Raw genomic sequence first — 16971 nt, 5'->3', positions numbered from 1 at the left:
CATGTCCCAGATGTGTACAGTATATTTTTCATAGGGGCATATGAAGCTGGCTTATACAGACTCAGATCATTGGCCCATCCTGCTCAGCATTGTCAGGCAGGGATCTCTACCTAGAGATGCCAGGGATCAAACCTGCTGAGACTTTCTATATACAACTTAGCTCTGCCGCTGAGTTGAACCTCACCCTCCCAGCCCCAATAAAGGGTCTGCACTGCATTGCGGCAACACCATGTTTGCCAACAAGGATTTGCTGGGTAGTGAGCTGCGGCCGATCCCAGATCCCTTGAGACTTGGCTTGTATCACAAAGCCTTGTTTGCTGAATTCATTCACCAAATGGGCACTGAAAACAATTGGATGATGTATCTTCAAAATGTAATATGGGCTACTGTTTTCCTGTTTGGGGTGACTGGGCTGCCTCTGAAACGTAAGCTCCTGCCGCAACTGCTGCCAATGGCCAGTAGATGGTGCTAGTGCAGCAGACATCTATTATTTCATTTCAACATCTATTTGTATGCACATTTTAGTTCTTCTGTAAACTTTCCCACTCACCTCCTCTGCTACCTATCAGAAGCCTGAGTTGTATGCAATTTTCTTTTTAAGAATCCAGACTCTGAATGCAAGGGGACCGTTTATTAACAGAGGACTGCAACTCCTGCAGCGTATCAGCTGTGCACACATCTCTTGCAGTTCCTTTAGGTTTAGCGAACTTCTAGAGTCTGGACAGTAGCCCCAGCATTTGATCTTGCATCCTTTAAAAGTCAGAGCACCTGCTATGATTGTCATAGGGACACTACTGAACACAATCCCCCCTGGATAGCTCAGTTGGTTAGAGTGTGGTGCTAATAGCACCAAGGTTGCAGGTTTGATCCCCACATGGGCATATGCCTGCATCGCAGTTCACAGATGATTTGCTAGACACTGTCATCAGTACAGAAACTTTTAGAAAGGACTAAAAGAACATGAATGGAAAAAATTTGTCGACTCACAAAAACAGACAGTACTCAGTGAGCACTACCTCAGTGGGTAAGGGACTTTCCATTTGGGAATTTGAGATGCAAAATGTCAATAAACATCTATTATTGGAGCAAGTTTGATGATACAGCTCTGAAGAAAATAAATGGCTGGAAGTGTCTCTAATTACAAAAGCTAAAACCTGTCAAACCCCAAGCTTGAGGCTACCAGGGACAAGGCCCTTGATATTCTTCTGCTTTTTCTCTCTCCATAGGTTGTGAACCGCGTATTGGATTGTACAAGCAGTGGCAATTTCTGTGGCAATGATACCATCATATACTCAACATTGGTCTCCTTACCATTTGGTGGCATAGGTATGAATTGTTAGGATCTCTTACTCACTAGTAGGACCCTGGCAGAGACACATGCCCGACTGGCATGTTCCCTCCCTCCTGGTCGATCGTTCGGGAGCTTCAAAAGCTTTCTCCAGCCCGAACATCACAGCGACTGATGCCAACAGACATCAGCACACTTACGAATCCGCAGAGTTTGCGCAGTTGCATAACAGAACTCAGTAGCTCAGCATTTGGCCAATTTATGTTTATTTACATAAAACACACACGGAGCACTGCAACATGGCTCCCTCTCTCTCTAGCATCAGACAGCAAAGAGAAAGAACAAATAGTCCCACTTCAGGAAACATCCTGTTTCCGTCACTTCCCACTGTGGAATGTAAACATACACTGTCATGTGATAGACAACAATCCCATGAATGCAAACACGGGGAATGAATCCAACATGAATAAGGCCTTTCTCCCCCATGTTGTATCTTTCCCTTACCTCTGCACATGGTTCCTCCCAATTTGATACTTCTTCCTTTCCCATGGGTGAAGGCCGAAGGCCTCGAAAGTTTCTGTACTGCTCTTGGTGCATTTGTTGATTACATCCACAAAATGCAAAATAGAAAAGAAAAGGGAATTAACTGCAAACATGCACCCCAGTGTGCCATTTAGAAGCTGTAGTCTGGGGATCTGCTGGCAGGAAGGGCTCTAGGCTTTGAACCCTTCCTTTACCAAATTATAGCAATCCTTCTGGGTTAACTTTGCTGTTGTGGGGCTGGAAGAATCACTGTTCAATTCAGGCCAGGCACCAGTACCTCTAATTCTAGAGGTAGTAGTTGCTTCATAGTAATACCGGTAGGTACTATTTGTATACATACATATTGCACTTTTGCAGCATATACACCAAGATAACCATCTGTCTCCATAGGAATATGGCGACAAATTTTTGTACTGTATTCAAATCTGCCAGTATGCAGCGTCTTCTTCCCCTCCAGTATTCATATAAGGCAGGCTTAATCAAAGGAATGTGTTTCACATGTCCAGCACAATCCTATGCATGTTTACTCATACATTAGCTCCATTATGCTGAAGTCTTGCTCCCAGGCAAGAGTGCAGAGGCCTGCAGCTGAATTTCTTTACATTTTTTAAAAGCTGTCATGGTTATTATTTTTTATGTGCCACTCCGTGAATCATTTTCACTAATGATAGTAAAGTGGGAAGTCTGGCTGAACATCAGAACAAAGTATCCAAGTTTCTACCTGTTTGCAGGTAGAATCAGGTAATAAGATACTAGATTATCTTTAGTCAATGATTTTAGGTTGTCATGCATTGCCAAGTAGGTTCAAAACCCTGAAAATGCCTTGAAGATAAACATCAAGGGCTGTGATAAGGGAACTCTTTATGAGCACACCTGCTGCAATCTGGCTTAGAGAAATTGATAGTAATAATAATAATGATATTTTTTTATAATTCATACCCCACCTATCTGGCTGGGCCGTGCCCAGGTTGTTGGGCAAACACTAGGCTTTTGCCAGGGAGCAGGATCTGAACTGTATGCTTTCTTCTTCTGTTGCAGGATACAGTGGCTTAGGCAAGTACCACGGCAAGTTCAGCTTTGACACATTCACTCATCAACGTGGTTGCCTCTTGCGCTGCATGGGAATGGAGGCAATCAACACCATTCGCTACCCTCCCTATACCGAAAGCAAATTACAATTGTTGGTCTCCGTTCTTGAAGTCAAGCGTAAAGGCATGTGCACCTTGTTGTGAACTCCATGAATCGCATATGCCTTCTGGCCCCAGGAGCTGCTAAGAAAAATTTAGCTGCTGGAGACAGAGAAGATTGTTTTATCTGGCTCTCTCCTCACCTCCCAATAAGGCACTTGCCTAAACTCTTATCTCCTGGAAAAGCTTGCCCCGTTATCTTGATTACTTGATACATGCTCTCCCACCCCTCCCCTTTTTCTGGTCCCCCCTTTTGGTCAGTCCAATACCTAGCTGGTGGTTATATTTAAATGTCATACAATGTATAGGACCACCTACTTCAGTTAGCTAAGTACTTGCAAGGTTTTTGCAGTAGGTAAAATCAGAGTTTACTTTCCCTTTTAACAGAGTTTTATGAAGCTAATTACTGATTTAATGTCCATGATCACCAATTACTTTGTAAAGACTGGTGAACACTGTACACTGGAATAGCTTTCCTCACAAATATATCTGTATGATTTCTTAAGGAGTGATATTTTCATGGGTGAAAGTAGAGGCTGGTGCTTAAACCAATTTAATTCCAAGGAGATTCAAAGTTAAATCCATGCAACTTGTTGTACAGCCAAATCTTCTTTTAGTTCTATACCCTCAATGCAGTCATGGCTATACCCCTTCTAGTACAGTAGTACCTTGAGTTACAAATGTCTCAGGTTACAAATGCTTTAGGTTACAAACTCCGCTAACCTGGAAGAGTTACCTCGAGTTGAGAACTTTGCCCCAGGATGAGAATGGAAAATGTGTGCCGGTGGTGCAGCGGCAGCAAGAGGCCCGATTAGCCAAAGCATGCCTCTAGTTAAGAACAGTTTCAGGTTAAGAACGGACCTCTGGAACGAATTAAGCTTATATCTAGAGGTGTCACTGTAATCACAATTCTTCTGATATCCGTTTCTGTACATTAGCCACATCCTTAACTCAGATTCCTCATCCCATCAATAACTTCTGCACTAGACAATCCTAAGCATCTGTACTCAAAAGTTAATTCCTACCAAGTTCAACGGGGCTTGCTTGCTAGTAATTATGCTTATGAATGCAGCCTTATTAACACTGCTTGCATAACCGAACATTTTACAAGTAAATGTTTTATTTCTGTAATAAAGATCTTGCATCAAATCTAACCAGTTGTTTACTTGTATTATTTAAATGGTGCCATCAGTATACTTAGCATAGTAATTTCCTGCCCCAAGGAACAGAAAGGGACCAGTAGCAGTACTGAGTGAAGAAATCATAAATGGTTCCTAACAAGGAAATTTCCATCCAGAATGTCTGCTTTGTATTTTATTTTTGCAGGAACTATCCACGTTATCAGGTTTCTTCATCAATAATAATGAATTTTTTTAATAAACTGTCATTCTCTGCATGTTCTCAGATTCCAAGTTTTCCCCACCTTTTCTCCACTCCACAGAGTAAATTGTAATCAACTGTTTTGAGGGCAGGTTGTATTTCCATGCAGCTTTTGAAACCCTTCCTGAAAGACAGCCCTCAATGTGGGTTGCACAGTAGGAAGCTGCCCATCATTCACCTGTAGTTATGATCACAGCTACACATATGTATATGTGTGTGCGTGTATTTATTCCTATTTGCACTACATACAACTGGAAATCAGATATGTGCCTATTTTGTAATTAAAGCTTTTGTTTCTTCATGCAAAACTAAAACTGCAATTATATATTATTATGATATCCCACCTTTCCCCCTGACAGGGACTCAAGGTGGCTTACAGCTAAAATAGGTGGGTATATAGCTGTTTTTATGTGGAAATAAGGCCCACACTACCTATTTATATAAAACAAAAGGTATTGGTATACTCTTGACACAACTATCTTACTAACTGGTTTGTATGGGTATTTTGAAGAGGAGAAAAGATCATACCAATACGAAATGATTCAATTTAGCAAGGTACTCTGCAATTGGCTTCAAGGCAATCTTATTGAAAGAGAGGAACTTCAAAAGAGAACTAATACATTAAACCATTGAATTATGAGTAATCAGGAGGGACTGTGTTAGTGTGGATAGGGCTGGACAATGAATTTTTTATCATAGATGTTAACTGGCTTACCAACGTCAAGATGTTTTTTTTGCGAACAGTCACTTGCAATAATATAATAGCCCCATACCTTCTACATCTCCTTTTGTTCTGACTTCGCTTTACAATACCCCCAAGGATTCATGCAATTGCTGCAACTCAGGATAGCATTTCATAGAATCATAGAGTTGGAAGAGACCACAAGGGTCATCCAGTCCAACCCCCTGCCAAGCAGGAAACACCATCAAAGCATTCCTGACAGATGGCTGTCAAGCCTCCGCTTAAAGACCTCCAAAGAAGGAGACTCCACCACACTCCTTGGCAGCAAATTCCACTGTCGAACAGCTCTTACTGTCAGGAAGTTCTTCCTAATGTTTAGGTGGAATCTTCTTTCTTGTAGCTTGAATCCATTGTTCCATGTCCGCTTCTCTGGAGCAGCAGAAAACAACCTTTCACCCTGTTCTATATGACATCCTTTTATAAATTTGAACATGGCTATCATATCACCCCTTAACCTTCTCTTCTCCAGGCTAAACATACCCAGCTCCCTAAGCCGATCCTCATAAGGCATTGTTTCCAGGCCTTTGACCATTTTGGTTGCCCTCCTCTGGACATGTTCCAGCTTGTCAGTATCCTCCTTGAACTGTGGTGCCCAGAACTGGACACAGTATTCCAGGTGAGGTCTGACCAGAGCGGAATACAGTGGTACTATTACTTCCCTTGATCTAGATGCTATACTCCTATTGATGCAGCCCAGAATTGCATTGGCTTTTTTAGCTGCTGCATCACACTGTTGACTCATGTCAAGTTTGTGGTCTACCAAGACTCCTAGGTCCTTTTCACATGTACTGCTCTCAAGCCAGGTGTCACCCATCCTGTATTTGTGCCTTTCATATTTTTTTTGCCCAAGTGTAGTACTTTACATTTCTCCCTGTTAAAATTCATTTTGTTTGCTTTGGCCCAGTTGTCTAAATCTGTTAAGGTCATTTTGAAGTGTGATCCTGTCCTCTGGGGTATTAGCCACCCCTCCCAATTTGGTGTCATCTGCAAACTTGCTCAGGATGCCCTCAAGCCCATCATCCAAGTCATTGATAAAGATGTTGAATAAGACTGGGCCCAAGACAGAACCCTGTGGCACCACACTACCGGTAGTCACTTCTCTCCAGGCATACGATGGAGCAAACTAGTCCACGGAAGCTTATGCAATTTGTTAGTTTTCAAGGTGCCTCTGAGGAGAACACGGAGATGGCAGGGAAGAACTCGGTATGCTGCGCTGAGCTCGTTGGAGGGGTGTGTGGAGAAGGAATACAGTAATTAATATAATAAATAAATAAGATTTTTTAAACAAAATGTACGCTTCGATCCACCTCGATTGCTAGTAAAAGTCTACGCTGCAGGGATTTATGTTTATGTTAGTAACCGCTCCGTGCTTCCCAAACATGGAAGTGGATACCTCCCAGCAGCAAGAACGGCAAAAGCGGAGACCGGCAGCGGTACCATGCAACGCGAAGATAGGATTCCATGAACCTTCAGCAAACCATCTCCACCAATCCCTGTGGACTTTTAAAAAGCTCGCAGCCAATTACGTACTGTTATTGTCCGCGTCATCAAGCCACCCTTTCCCCAAAACATTCCGCCTCTTCCTATCCTTCCATCCAACCAACCAACCAACCAACCAATCAGGAAAGAGATCCCGCCTCTTCTCAGGGCTCTTCTAGCCAATGAACGTTCAGGGAAGCGGCGATTGGTCCCAGTTCTTACTCCCGCTAGTCGCCGGCTTGGTCGCTTGAAGCGGAGTTGTGGTCTCTGTCGCGGGTGAGTTCCTTGGCGTCCTTCTTGACGCTCAGTGACGCCGGGCCGAGCGCGCGCTTCCCCCCCCCTCCAGGCTCCTGGAAATTCTATCCGCGCGAAAGGAAGGCGAAGGGAGGGAAGGGGAGAACGGAGGCCGTAGCGGCGCCTGTGCGCCGGGGACCTTCACGGGGGCGCCAAAGGGCATAGAGCTACGCATGCGTGAGGCCGGCTGAGGTGGTGACGGCGCATGCGCCTGGTGTGCCTTGAAGGAGCAGGCAGGGGGACGTGCGCATGCGGATTTATTTTCCTCCTATGGCTGAGGGGAAAGGCCGAATTGGCACCGCCCAAGGGGCGGGAGAACAAAAGCCAAGGCTCCGCCCCTGAATTCCACCTCGATCCCTGCGCCCCACGTTGCGCTTTCGGTTGCCTGAGTAAGTGTCAGCAGCACCCTCCCCAGGTCTCGTCGTCTACGGCGGGAGGGCCGTGCTAGGCCCCGGCGGGCAGGGGATTCCCTCCCGCTAAGGAGCAGGTGGCGCCTCGCCTAAGTTCCAAGCTGCCGGAGGTGCGGCGCCCCTGGCTCTGGGATGCCTCTGATCGGGATTGTTTTAACATTTAATATAGCAGCCTGTGGACTCTGATAACTTCCTGACTGGATTGCTGCAGTGTGTGCTTGGTGGGGCTTCCCTTGGAAGCTGTCCGGTGACACAGTGAGGGGGGACCGTGTTACACCCATTCTGAAAGTGCTGGACTTGCTGCTGATGAACTACGGGGCTCAGTGCGAGGTGTTGGTACAAGTGTACAAAGCTCTGAGTGCTTTAAGACTCCTGTGTATGGCTTCCCCCGGCACCTGTCAGCTGGGTTTTTGCAGTCTGCAGGGGAGCCCAGACTTGTGGCGTCCTTGGGGAATATTGGGGCACCAATATTTTGCACTGCAGTTCTAATTTTGTTTTTAATGTTGCATTCTTATTAGCCACACTGGGCTCTCATGAGAGAAATGGTGGGGTGTAGGTAATAAAATAATATCTGAATGACTGCTGTCCTTTGTATTTTCAAAGGGAAAATAGTTATTGCTTCCCTGGCCAATAAGCCTTCAGTGCAACCTGAAATTTTCTTTGTACCTTTCCACAGTCTAACCCAGTCAACAGTGCAATCATATGTGTGGGTACGTAGAAGTCTCACTGTGTTTGGTAGGGCTTATTTGCTAGTAAGTGAACATTGGCTTGTGTAATAATCCTACATACGGTATTATGCTTAGAAGTAACAGCCGGTTTGTTCAATAGGGTTTACTTCCAAGTAAATGTGTATAGAATTGTATGCTACGTCTGCATAATGCCACCATCATTCTATATTAAGATTATGACAAATTGCAGATGAGGCCTTCTTCAACATGTCCAAATGTCCAAAAAACAAAACAAAAAACTTTTAACATCCGGTTTGTTTGAGTTCTGATGAACTTGGATCACTTGCAATTTTCCTGTGAAATATTTTAATTCATAATATGAAACACAACTGTGACTGCTGGATTAACAAGATTAGGTAACGGATTTAACCGGATTTAACTGACTTGATTACTGCCACCTTCTTTTTTTACAATAATGTTTTTGTTTTCCTTCCTTGTTCCCTTTACAGAGGAGTCCTAGACTCAGGTTGAACATGCCTGTGTTGTGGATAATGCGCCAAGCTTCCCGAACAGGTAGGCTGCAACAAAAAAGGCATTTGAGTTCAACGTTGGCATTTGATCAGAATCCAAGAAGGAATATTTGTTTATTGTTGTTGTTTAGTCATTCAGTCGTGTCCGACTCTTCATGACCCCCATGGACCAGAGCACGCCAGGCACTCCTGTCTTATTTGTTTATATAGACCATAAATCCATAGAAATAAAGTTGCAATGACTGATGCTGTCTAATATCTTTGAAGAAAAAACAAAGGGAAGTCTACCATGGGTGATGAAAGTAGACATCTTCTTGGATTTTGAACAACTTCTCTGACACCTCTTATGATAGTATATTTAACTGTTTTGAAGAAGTATTTTAGGAAAGTCCTCCAGTGTTCTGGCTGTCTTCTAGTTGGATTCTACAGTTGAATAACCTGAAGGGAACAATACGAATTCTGTGCACACATTGTGGATGCCATTGTTCTTGTGCAAATCCTGAAGCCTGTGTGGTTGGAACTTAATTGTTTGTAATACTTTCGTAACACAACCTTTATGGTCTACATCAGGCATCCCCAAACTGCGGCCCTCTAGATGTTTTGGCCTACAACTCCCATGATCCCTAGCTAACAGGACCAGTGGTTGGGGAAGATGGGAATTGTAGTCCAAAACATCTGGAGGGCCGAAGTTTGGGGATACCTGGTCTACATAAACCCCAAGTGCTTGAGCCAATTTTGTAGCCTTGGCCTGCTTAAAGGCACAACATAGGTTTTTGAAGTGCTTCTGGTAGAATTCTCTGGAAAGGTAATTGCATAGTTTCATTTCAAAGTGTACATGTGAATTCCAAGATTATGGACCTACACTGTATTAGAAGTGGCATATGAATCTGAATAAATAATGGTGCTGTGGTTCTGTGCTCCTTTGGGACTCTGGGACTAGTGTTTCTACTCTTATTTAGCATGCTGTCCAACCTTTCTGTTGTTCTCTAGGGACTCCAGTATGCTTAAGTCTTACCCGACATCTCAGCAACACAACCCCAAGAGCTTCCTACAGTAAGTACATAATGGTGTTCTGTCTGTCTGAACTACTTGAAAGGATAATTTAGATCATTTGTTTGTAGAGGTTGGTCCTAGAGGCTCTTCTTGGGGGCATAGATGTGAATTTTGATAATATCTGCATGTCCCCAAAAGTGACACCACACATGAACGTTTGGGCATGGATGTTTCTCTTTGAAATCTTTGTTTTAATGAATATTAACATGGGAAATTCTTCGTAGGAATGTATTACAATTAAATCTTTTATGTTTTTGGACAGCAACAGCTTACACTTTTCTGTTTTGGCTGCAGAATATGTAAATCTAAGAGAGGAGCCAACAGACATGAAATCCATTACTGACAAGGCTGCACAGACTGTCCTATGGACAGAACTTATCCGAGGTGAGAACCAGAATGATGGTTGGAATGGCTGAGCTGGTAAAGAAGAGAAACTAGTTTTGTAACTTCAAGCTGTTTGTCCGAGTGGGCATGAAGGGGAAGACTCTAATATGCAGTCCTAGAATGGATTATCCAGAGAGCTGGCAACCTCCTCATATCCATGGTCTCCACAGCAGTTTTGTCTTGAAACATGACAAGGAATTATCATCTCATGCCGACTGGCTAACTGTAACTACAGGCAACTCTCAATTTACACATGTTCAATTGGTGTGCTGTGTCTTTCTCCTAGTTTTTACCAACATTATAGCTACATGGGAAAGTGGAAATACTGTAGTGCCCCACCAGGGCATTATTTGCCATTGAGCTGGTACCTGCTGGTAATTGTGGCTTGTTCTAGGTAAGCAGGCAAGCTGTAGCACTGCAACAAACAATTGGAATATTAAATGTAGTTTAGTTCTAGGTAATTTATTTAGCAGTTAAATAACTGTCTTAAAATTTGTTTGAACTCTGTTGTTGACATGCTCCAAAGTTTGAGGGTGAACTGTGTATTTAAATAAAACATCTGCTTTGTCGTATCCCTCAGGCTTGGCTATGACCTTGAGCTACCTCTTTAGGGAACCGGCCACCATCAACTATCCCTTTGAGAAGGGTCCCCTGAGTCCCCGCTTCCGTGGGGAGCATGCTTTACGCAGATATCCATCTGGAGAGGAGAGGTGCATTGCCTGTAAGCTTTGTGAGGCTGTTTGCCCTGCTCAGGTAAGGTCCTTGCTAGCATCTCTTTGCTTCCTTTCTGATGTGGCAGGTGACATTTGTAAGCCTATGGAAAGCTGCAAGCCATCTGGGAGATAAACTCTCACACAACCTGTATGGATTGGGTAATAGGCCCGATATATAGTCCTGTTCAGATTCTGTTTGTGAGTAAATTCCATATCCACGGGACCTACTTTCTTTATCTGAACTATGTGATTGTCCGTTCTCTTCCATTTGCATGCAGCTGGTAGCAAGAAGTGAGATATTTTGTCTACTTGGTGCTACAATGCTGGGATAAAAATGGCAATCACTTGCTTCTGCTACACATCCATGCATGCACACACCCTTGCTGAGCTAGTGCTTGAAATAGTGCTTCCTTTTTGAGCAGGATGGTAGGCTCTTCTTGAACTACTGTGTTCACTGTGACATCCCTCTAAGCTTGGGTCTCTTCTTTTCCATGGCATCTTTGCAGTTCTGTTGAATCCCTGAGCCTCTTGATTGCAAATGAGGTTGCCTTCATTCCAGCAGGGATAAACTTGCTGTTGCTTCTCCTCTAGTTCAGCATGGGTTTTCAAGGCTTCTATAACTGGGGCTTGGGGAATGCCACATGTGAGTTGCATCTCTTTCTCCCTCACAGGCAATCACCATTGAGGCAGAGCCCCGTGCTGATGGCAGCCGCAGGACCACTCGCTATGACATTGACATGACCAAGTGCATCTATTGTGGATTCTGCCAAGAAGCTTGTCCCGTTGACGCCATTGTGGAGGTGAATGGGCTGGGTGTTTTCAGGCTAATGAAGAGGTGCTGTTACTTTTGCCCACTTTCAATGTGTGTCTAGAAGATGGAGCTACTCAGAGAGAGAGAGAGAGAGTATGCAGTATGGACATGTCTGTGTGTACATGTAATTTTTATTTGACTTCAACCTCCGTTCTGTTATGCAGGGACCCAACTTTGAGTTCTCCACGGAAACACATGAAGAGCTTCTGTACAACAAGGAGAAGCTGCTCAACAATGGTGACAAGTGGGAAGCTGAAATTGCTGCTAACATACAAGCTGACTACTTGTACCGGTGATGGAGCACTTACTACAACCCTACCACATCCTCACCAGCCGAAGCCAAGTCTGCAATAAAGGGCATGCACTCATTGTTTGTCTCCCTGTGTCTTGAGAATGAGGAAGACATTGTAGGCAAACTTTTTGAAGATAATGTAGAATGCAGAGTCCTACTTGGAGAGGAAAGGATGAGGGGGCACATGATCCATCTTTTCTTTTAATGTAGGAGTTTTTATTGCTGTAAGGGGGGAAATTTAAGAGGCAGTGTAAGGGTGTTGGTCTGGGAACAGTTGATGGATAAGGTGAGAGAAAGGAGAACCTAGATCTGTTTTTAGACCTTTTTTGTTGTTGGAAAGATTATTTACTCTTATATTTCAGGTAGTGGCCTCAAACTTTTTGGACAGGTGTATATATTTGGAATTTTGGGTGTGTGTCATTGGTGGAATCACAAAATGGCTTTTATGTTGGACCTGGCTCCTATTTCTGGTAGGGGCCCCAAACACACTCCTCAGACTCTGTGAACATGCACACACACAAACTGCACATAGTTCCCATCTGCACAAATTCCTGTCCTTTCTCTCCACCTTCCTGCCACCAGTTGGCTTACCCAAGCTTCTTCATTTCTCACCAGCTAAACAGCAGTGACGGGGCTCCCCCCCTTTTTTTTACAAGGCAAACAAGAGTGTGCTGCAAAGCACTGGGCTCCAGCTACCACTTGTCTTCATCTCGTGGGAATGCACTTGGGCCCATGTGTGGCACTGAGGCAGTGTGGGAAGATGGCAGCAGCTGGAGGCCAGCGCTTCACTTTACAGTAAGCCCTGGGAACCACTGCATTCAAAACATTGTGGAATCAATTCAGATATTCTGGAAAACTTGTTAAGGGTTCCATCAAGGTTAGAAACATGATGCAGGCAGAAAGCTACCTTTCTCCAATGTGGGCTAAGCAAGAACCTTCCCCACTGACAGAATACCTTTCCTCATAAAGTATGTTTTCTCACATGAGAGGGAATTTTAAAGAGGTAACTTACCTCCCTCCACCTTGGTGCATTCAGTTTGGAGCAGTTGTAGGAATCCTATACTGTTTGTAGGAATCCTATACTGTTTGTATTGGTTCTGAATAGAGTTGAAAAAGCTGTTTTTGTACTAAGATAGCTATTGCTCAAAGCATTCTTATCTCTCTATTCTGTGGTGAAAGCTTTATCAGTACTTGCTTGTTTAAGATATACCTGGGTGGATAAAGGAGGGACATGTACTCAAAACATAAAAATGTCTTGCTTTGAGAAGCAGGCACAACCTTCAGCTACAAGAACTCTTGTCTGCCTCTTGCATTTTGTTCAGTCCTAGAAATCCTGTTCTCCAGGCAGAAAGCATAGTCTTCTTTTGTTCACATTGGTCTGCACCACTACTGGTCTGTAATATACTTATGGGGGTTCCAGCAGGCCTCTCAGAAGCTGGGTTGCATTATCTCTGAACTCTGAAAAATTTAAGCAGCCTTGAAAAACAGAAATATTCTTTCTCTTCCACCCCCACCCTCTCTTAAGGATGGAGCCAATTTCTTCTGCTGTTGGAACATGATCTGAATTGTGTTGCACATTGAATTCCTGTTCTGATGCCGTGTTGTCACGTAGCTTTTATTTCTGTTGTGACAGAGCACCCACCCTAAATTCTGGAGGCTCAGGGTCGTGTTAGGATTCACTGGCCCTGTGGAACAGTAGCCTGTATACCGTATTTTTCCGTGTATAAGACTAGGTTTCCCCCTAAAAAATAATGTCAAAAATTAGGGGGCATCTTGTACTCTGGGCCATCTCCCTCCTATTCTTCAATCTGAGTCCCCAAAAATAGGGGGCGTCTTAAACATGGGGGTGTCTTATAGACGGAAAAATGCAGTAATTTTCTTCTACCAACAACATCTTTAAAACTATCAGCACTTAAAAAACAAAGATGTGACTTACGAGTAGGAATGGGGAAGGTTGGAATAAAGCAGTACTGGTGCAAAGAGGGGGGGAAATCCCTACTTACAAACATTGTAAGCGTGTTGATAACAATTTACTATTGATAAGCGTTTGATCTCAAAAGTACACTGAGATCTGCATATAATTGTTTATCACAATGCTGGCTTCTCCTGATGCACTGATCATAGCCAGGAGGAACAATAGCCTCCTATCTGCATACTACTGTTTCAATCAGTTCTATCCAATAAGGTCTGCATGACCTGCTAGTTCAGTCTATAGTAACCTGCTTATCTCAAGATTCTTCCTGTAAATGCTTTCTCTTCTCACCATCTCTTGTACAGGACAGGAAGCTTGAAACACTGAACAGTTGAAGGGTGCCAGCATGAGGCTGGGGGAGGGAGGAGACTGAATGCTGGGAGTGGGAAGTTAGTTGCCACCACATTCCAGGCAGGAAAAGGTAGATCGCTGTGTATACCTCCAATATGTAGGAGAAGCTATCTGATTAGTGACAAACATTTCCTATACTGTACTGTATTTCCACTGATACGTTTTTAGTGAGGATGAATCAGTATGTATAACCAAACCTGAAATAGTATTTGAGACATGTCACGGGATAAAAGGAACTAAGAGGGAGTCAAATGCTTTTCCATTGGAGAAAATGAAACTTGTAAACCGGGCAGCTGGTGCTGTATAAGTCCCCAAGCAAGCTGGCATTTCCACATGTGTAGTTTTTCAAATCAAAATGACCATATAATCTCTTAACGTGGCGTGGATTTTATTTAGAGCAAAGTTCAGTTGAACTACCTTGGTTTGAACATGTATATGTCATTGTATAAAGGATTGTCATGATGGATGTGGACAATAGTGTGTTGTTTATTTATAATAAGGTGGAGGGGGCTAGTTGTCACAAAAGCTGCTGCTGAATAGCTCAGGGCTACAGTAGCACAACCCTAGTTCAGTAGAGCATGTTGTTAAGTTGTGGACACTTCTTAACAGGCACCTGAGGCATCTGATTATTGTAAAACAAATTACAGTGCAGAACATCTGAATATAATTGCTCGACACAGTCAACATTTCTATTTGAGTATGGCCCCAATACTCTCTTCTCTTAGGTTATTTCCAGCTCAGCCCCCATCAGTGTACCTGTGAAGCTATTTAGCACCACTGCTTTACACTTGCATGTCTATCCACTTTAGACAGATCCATTGGAGCTTTCATTCATTTTATAGTCCCTCATTCTGAATAATGTGATGTTGTCAGCAAATTGGCCACCTTGCTGCTCACCCCCAACTCCAGATAAATTTATGTATGTTGAATAATTAGCGATACTGGTTCTTGGAGAGAGATATTTCTTATATTCATGTGCTGTGGTTCTGTTTGTCCAATTAAATGTACCCCTGACCATTAAGTCCAGTCGCGGACGACTCTGGGGTTGTGTGCTCATCTTGCTCTATAGGCTGAGGGAGTCGGCGTTTGTCTGCAGACAGCTTCCGGGTCATGTGGCCAGCATGACTAAGCTGCTTCTGGCGAACCAGAGTAGTGCACGGAAACGCCATTTACCTTCCCACCTATTTATCTACTTGCACTTTGTCGTGCTTTCGAACTGCTAGGTGGGCAGGAGCTGGCACTGAGCAACGGGAGCTCACGCCATCGCAGGGATTCGAACCACTGCCGTTCTGATCGGCAAGCCCTAGGCTCTGTAGTTTAGACTACAGCGCCACCCGCGTCACTTGTTTGACCAATTACCAAGTCCATAAAAAGGATCTGTCCTTTATTTTTTAGCATGTCAGAGGTTCCTTCTTGCTGTATGGTATTCAAAGAGCTTCACCTACGCCAGTGTTTCTCAACCTTTTTTGGGCCACGGCACACTTGTTCCGTGAAAAAAAGCACGAGGCACACCACCATTAAAAAGGTTAAAAAATTTAACTCTGTGCCACCCTATATTATAATTATGACTGTAAGAAACACTTGCCAAATATTGCTTTCCGTTGGGTTAGTGTCGTTAATTGGCGGCCGCCAGGCACGTGACAATGCAAATCGCCCTTCTCGTCGCGGCACGTCGCGGCACACCAGCCAGCGTCACGCGGCACACTAGTGTGCCGCGGAACAGCGGTTGATAAACACTGACCTACGTTATATCATAAATGGAATAGTCCTGCAACACACGTGTTAGTATCCCCCCCCCCCCCATGTTGCAAATAATTGCAATATAAGCTAGGACTGGCTGGGAATCTCCAGCCTGCAGGCCTGGCATGCCCAGTAGAATTTGCCATTTGGACAGTGGGGTATTTCCCCCCCTGAAACCATGTAATAATCAGGTAAAAATGCAGGATTAACACCCTCCCCTCTCATTGTGCACCAGCTGATTCATTGGGTTATGAATAAAAACTACTAATAAATGAATGTAGCAGACAGGGAACATCCCTTGTGCACAGCAAGTCACTAGTTCAATGTCCGCCACTTTGTGAAAAGTTGCTTGAGGGATTTTTCATATTGTTTGGCTGTCATTTCTTTTTATATATTACAATATTTTTATGTTTATACCTCACCTTTCCTTTAAGGAGGGTGTATATCGTTTCCCCCATTTTATTCCTGCAACAACCCTGTGAGTTAGGTTACTCTGAGAGTGAGTAACTGATCCAAGGTCACCCAATATGGGGTTTTGAACCCTGGTCACCTAGGTCCCACACTGGCTGTCAAATCTCTCTCTTGACAGTGCTATTTTTCTAGAAAAAGAGGTGCCGTAACTCACCACGAACACCTCTTTTGTTCTCTTATGGCAATGGCGCCCACCTGAGAGGTGCCGGAACTGAGTTCCGACGGGAAAAAGCCCTGTCTTTTGATATTGTATCTGTGGTGTGATGCTAGCCGCTTTGGACTTCCTTTTTAAATGAATGCACAATTAAATTCAATGAATAAATAGCTGGCTCTCCAGCGTGCTCTGCATTACACAAGCAGCTCCCACTGGTTTGTTGGTTTGCGTCTACGTAGTTTGAGTGTTGCAGGCGAGCAAGAGCAGAGGCCTCCCTCCATGCCACATCCAGGCCCGCAGGTGCCCAGTCTAGGCAGGCAGGCCAGAGATTCCTGCAGTTTTTGCCATTGCTGGTTCTGATGCGCTGCAGGCTGTCAAGCACATAACCAAACCCTTGCCGTGTCAAGGAGGTGGTGGGCATCCTTGCACAATCACGTCCTTTTGGGCATCGCTCTGTCTAGCCACGGAAAGCCCACGGACATTTTCCTGGGAGTAAGCCCGAGAGTAAG

General features: G+C 44.1%; 2 protein-coding genes across 6 annotated transcripts in view; both read left to right on the top strand.

Annotated features, from left to right (window-relative positions):
• Positions 1 to 4172, top strand: part of ALDH3B1 (aldehyde dehydrogenase 3 family member B1) — a 29323-nt gene extending 25151 nt beyond the window's left edge. For all 3 annotated transcript variants that reach the window (XM_035126030.2, XM_035126022.2, XM_060277752.1), the window contains 2 exons: positions 1227 to 1326; positions 2870 to 4172. In XM_035126030.2, coding sequence (XP_034981921.2) covers positions 1227 to 1326; positions 2870 to 3063 — 294 coding nt within the window. In that variant the 3' untranslated portion in view covers positions 3064 to 4172. The remainder of the gene's footprint in view (positions 1 to 1226; positions 1327 to 2869) is intronic.
• Positions 4173 to 6814: 2642 nt separating this feature from the next.
• On the top strand, positions 6815 to 14561 carry NDUFS8 (NADH:ubiquinone oxidoreductase core subunit S8). 3 transcript variants are annotated; one of them, XM_035126009.2, is made up of 7 exons: positions 6815 to 6895; positions 8501 to 8564; positions 9512 to 9574; positions 9869 to 9958; positions 10539 to 10711; positions 11343 to 11471; positions 11647 to 14561. In XM_035126009.2, the coding sequence occupies exons 2-7, from the start codon at positions 8525 to 8527 to the stop codon at positions 11776 to 11778; spliced, it is 627 nt and encodes a 208-aa protein (XP_034981900.1). In that variant the 5' UTR covers positions 6815 to 6895; positions 8501 to 8524; the 3' UTR covers positions 11779 to 14561. The 3 variants fall into 3 exon arrangements, with proteins under 3 accessions (XP_034981900.1, XP_034981879.1, XP_060133757.1); XM_035125988.2 differs by lacking the exon at positions 6815 to 6895 and adding an exon at positions 6925 to 7302; XM_060277774.1 differs by lacking the exon at positions 6815 to 6895 and adding an exon at positions 7736 to 8075.
• Positions 14562 to 16971: the final 2410 nt, after the last annotated feature.

The sequence above is a fragment of the Zootoca vivipara genome, chromosome 1 (assembly GCF_963506605.1).
Source record: "Zootoca vivipara chromosome 1, rZooViv1.1, whole genome shotgun sequence".
Taxonomy (NCBI): domain Eukaryota; kingdom Metazoa; phylum Chordata; class Lepidosauria; order Squamata; family Lacertidae; genus Zootoca; species Zootoca vivipara.
This window is presented reverse-complemented; position numbering and strand designations above follow the sequence as displayed.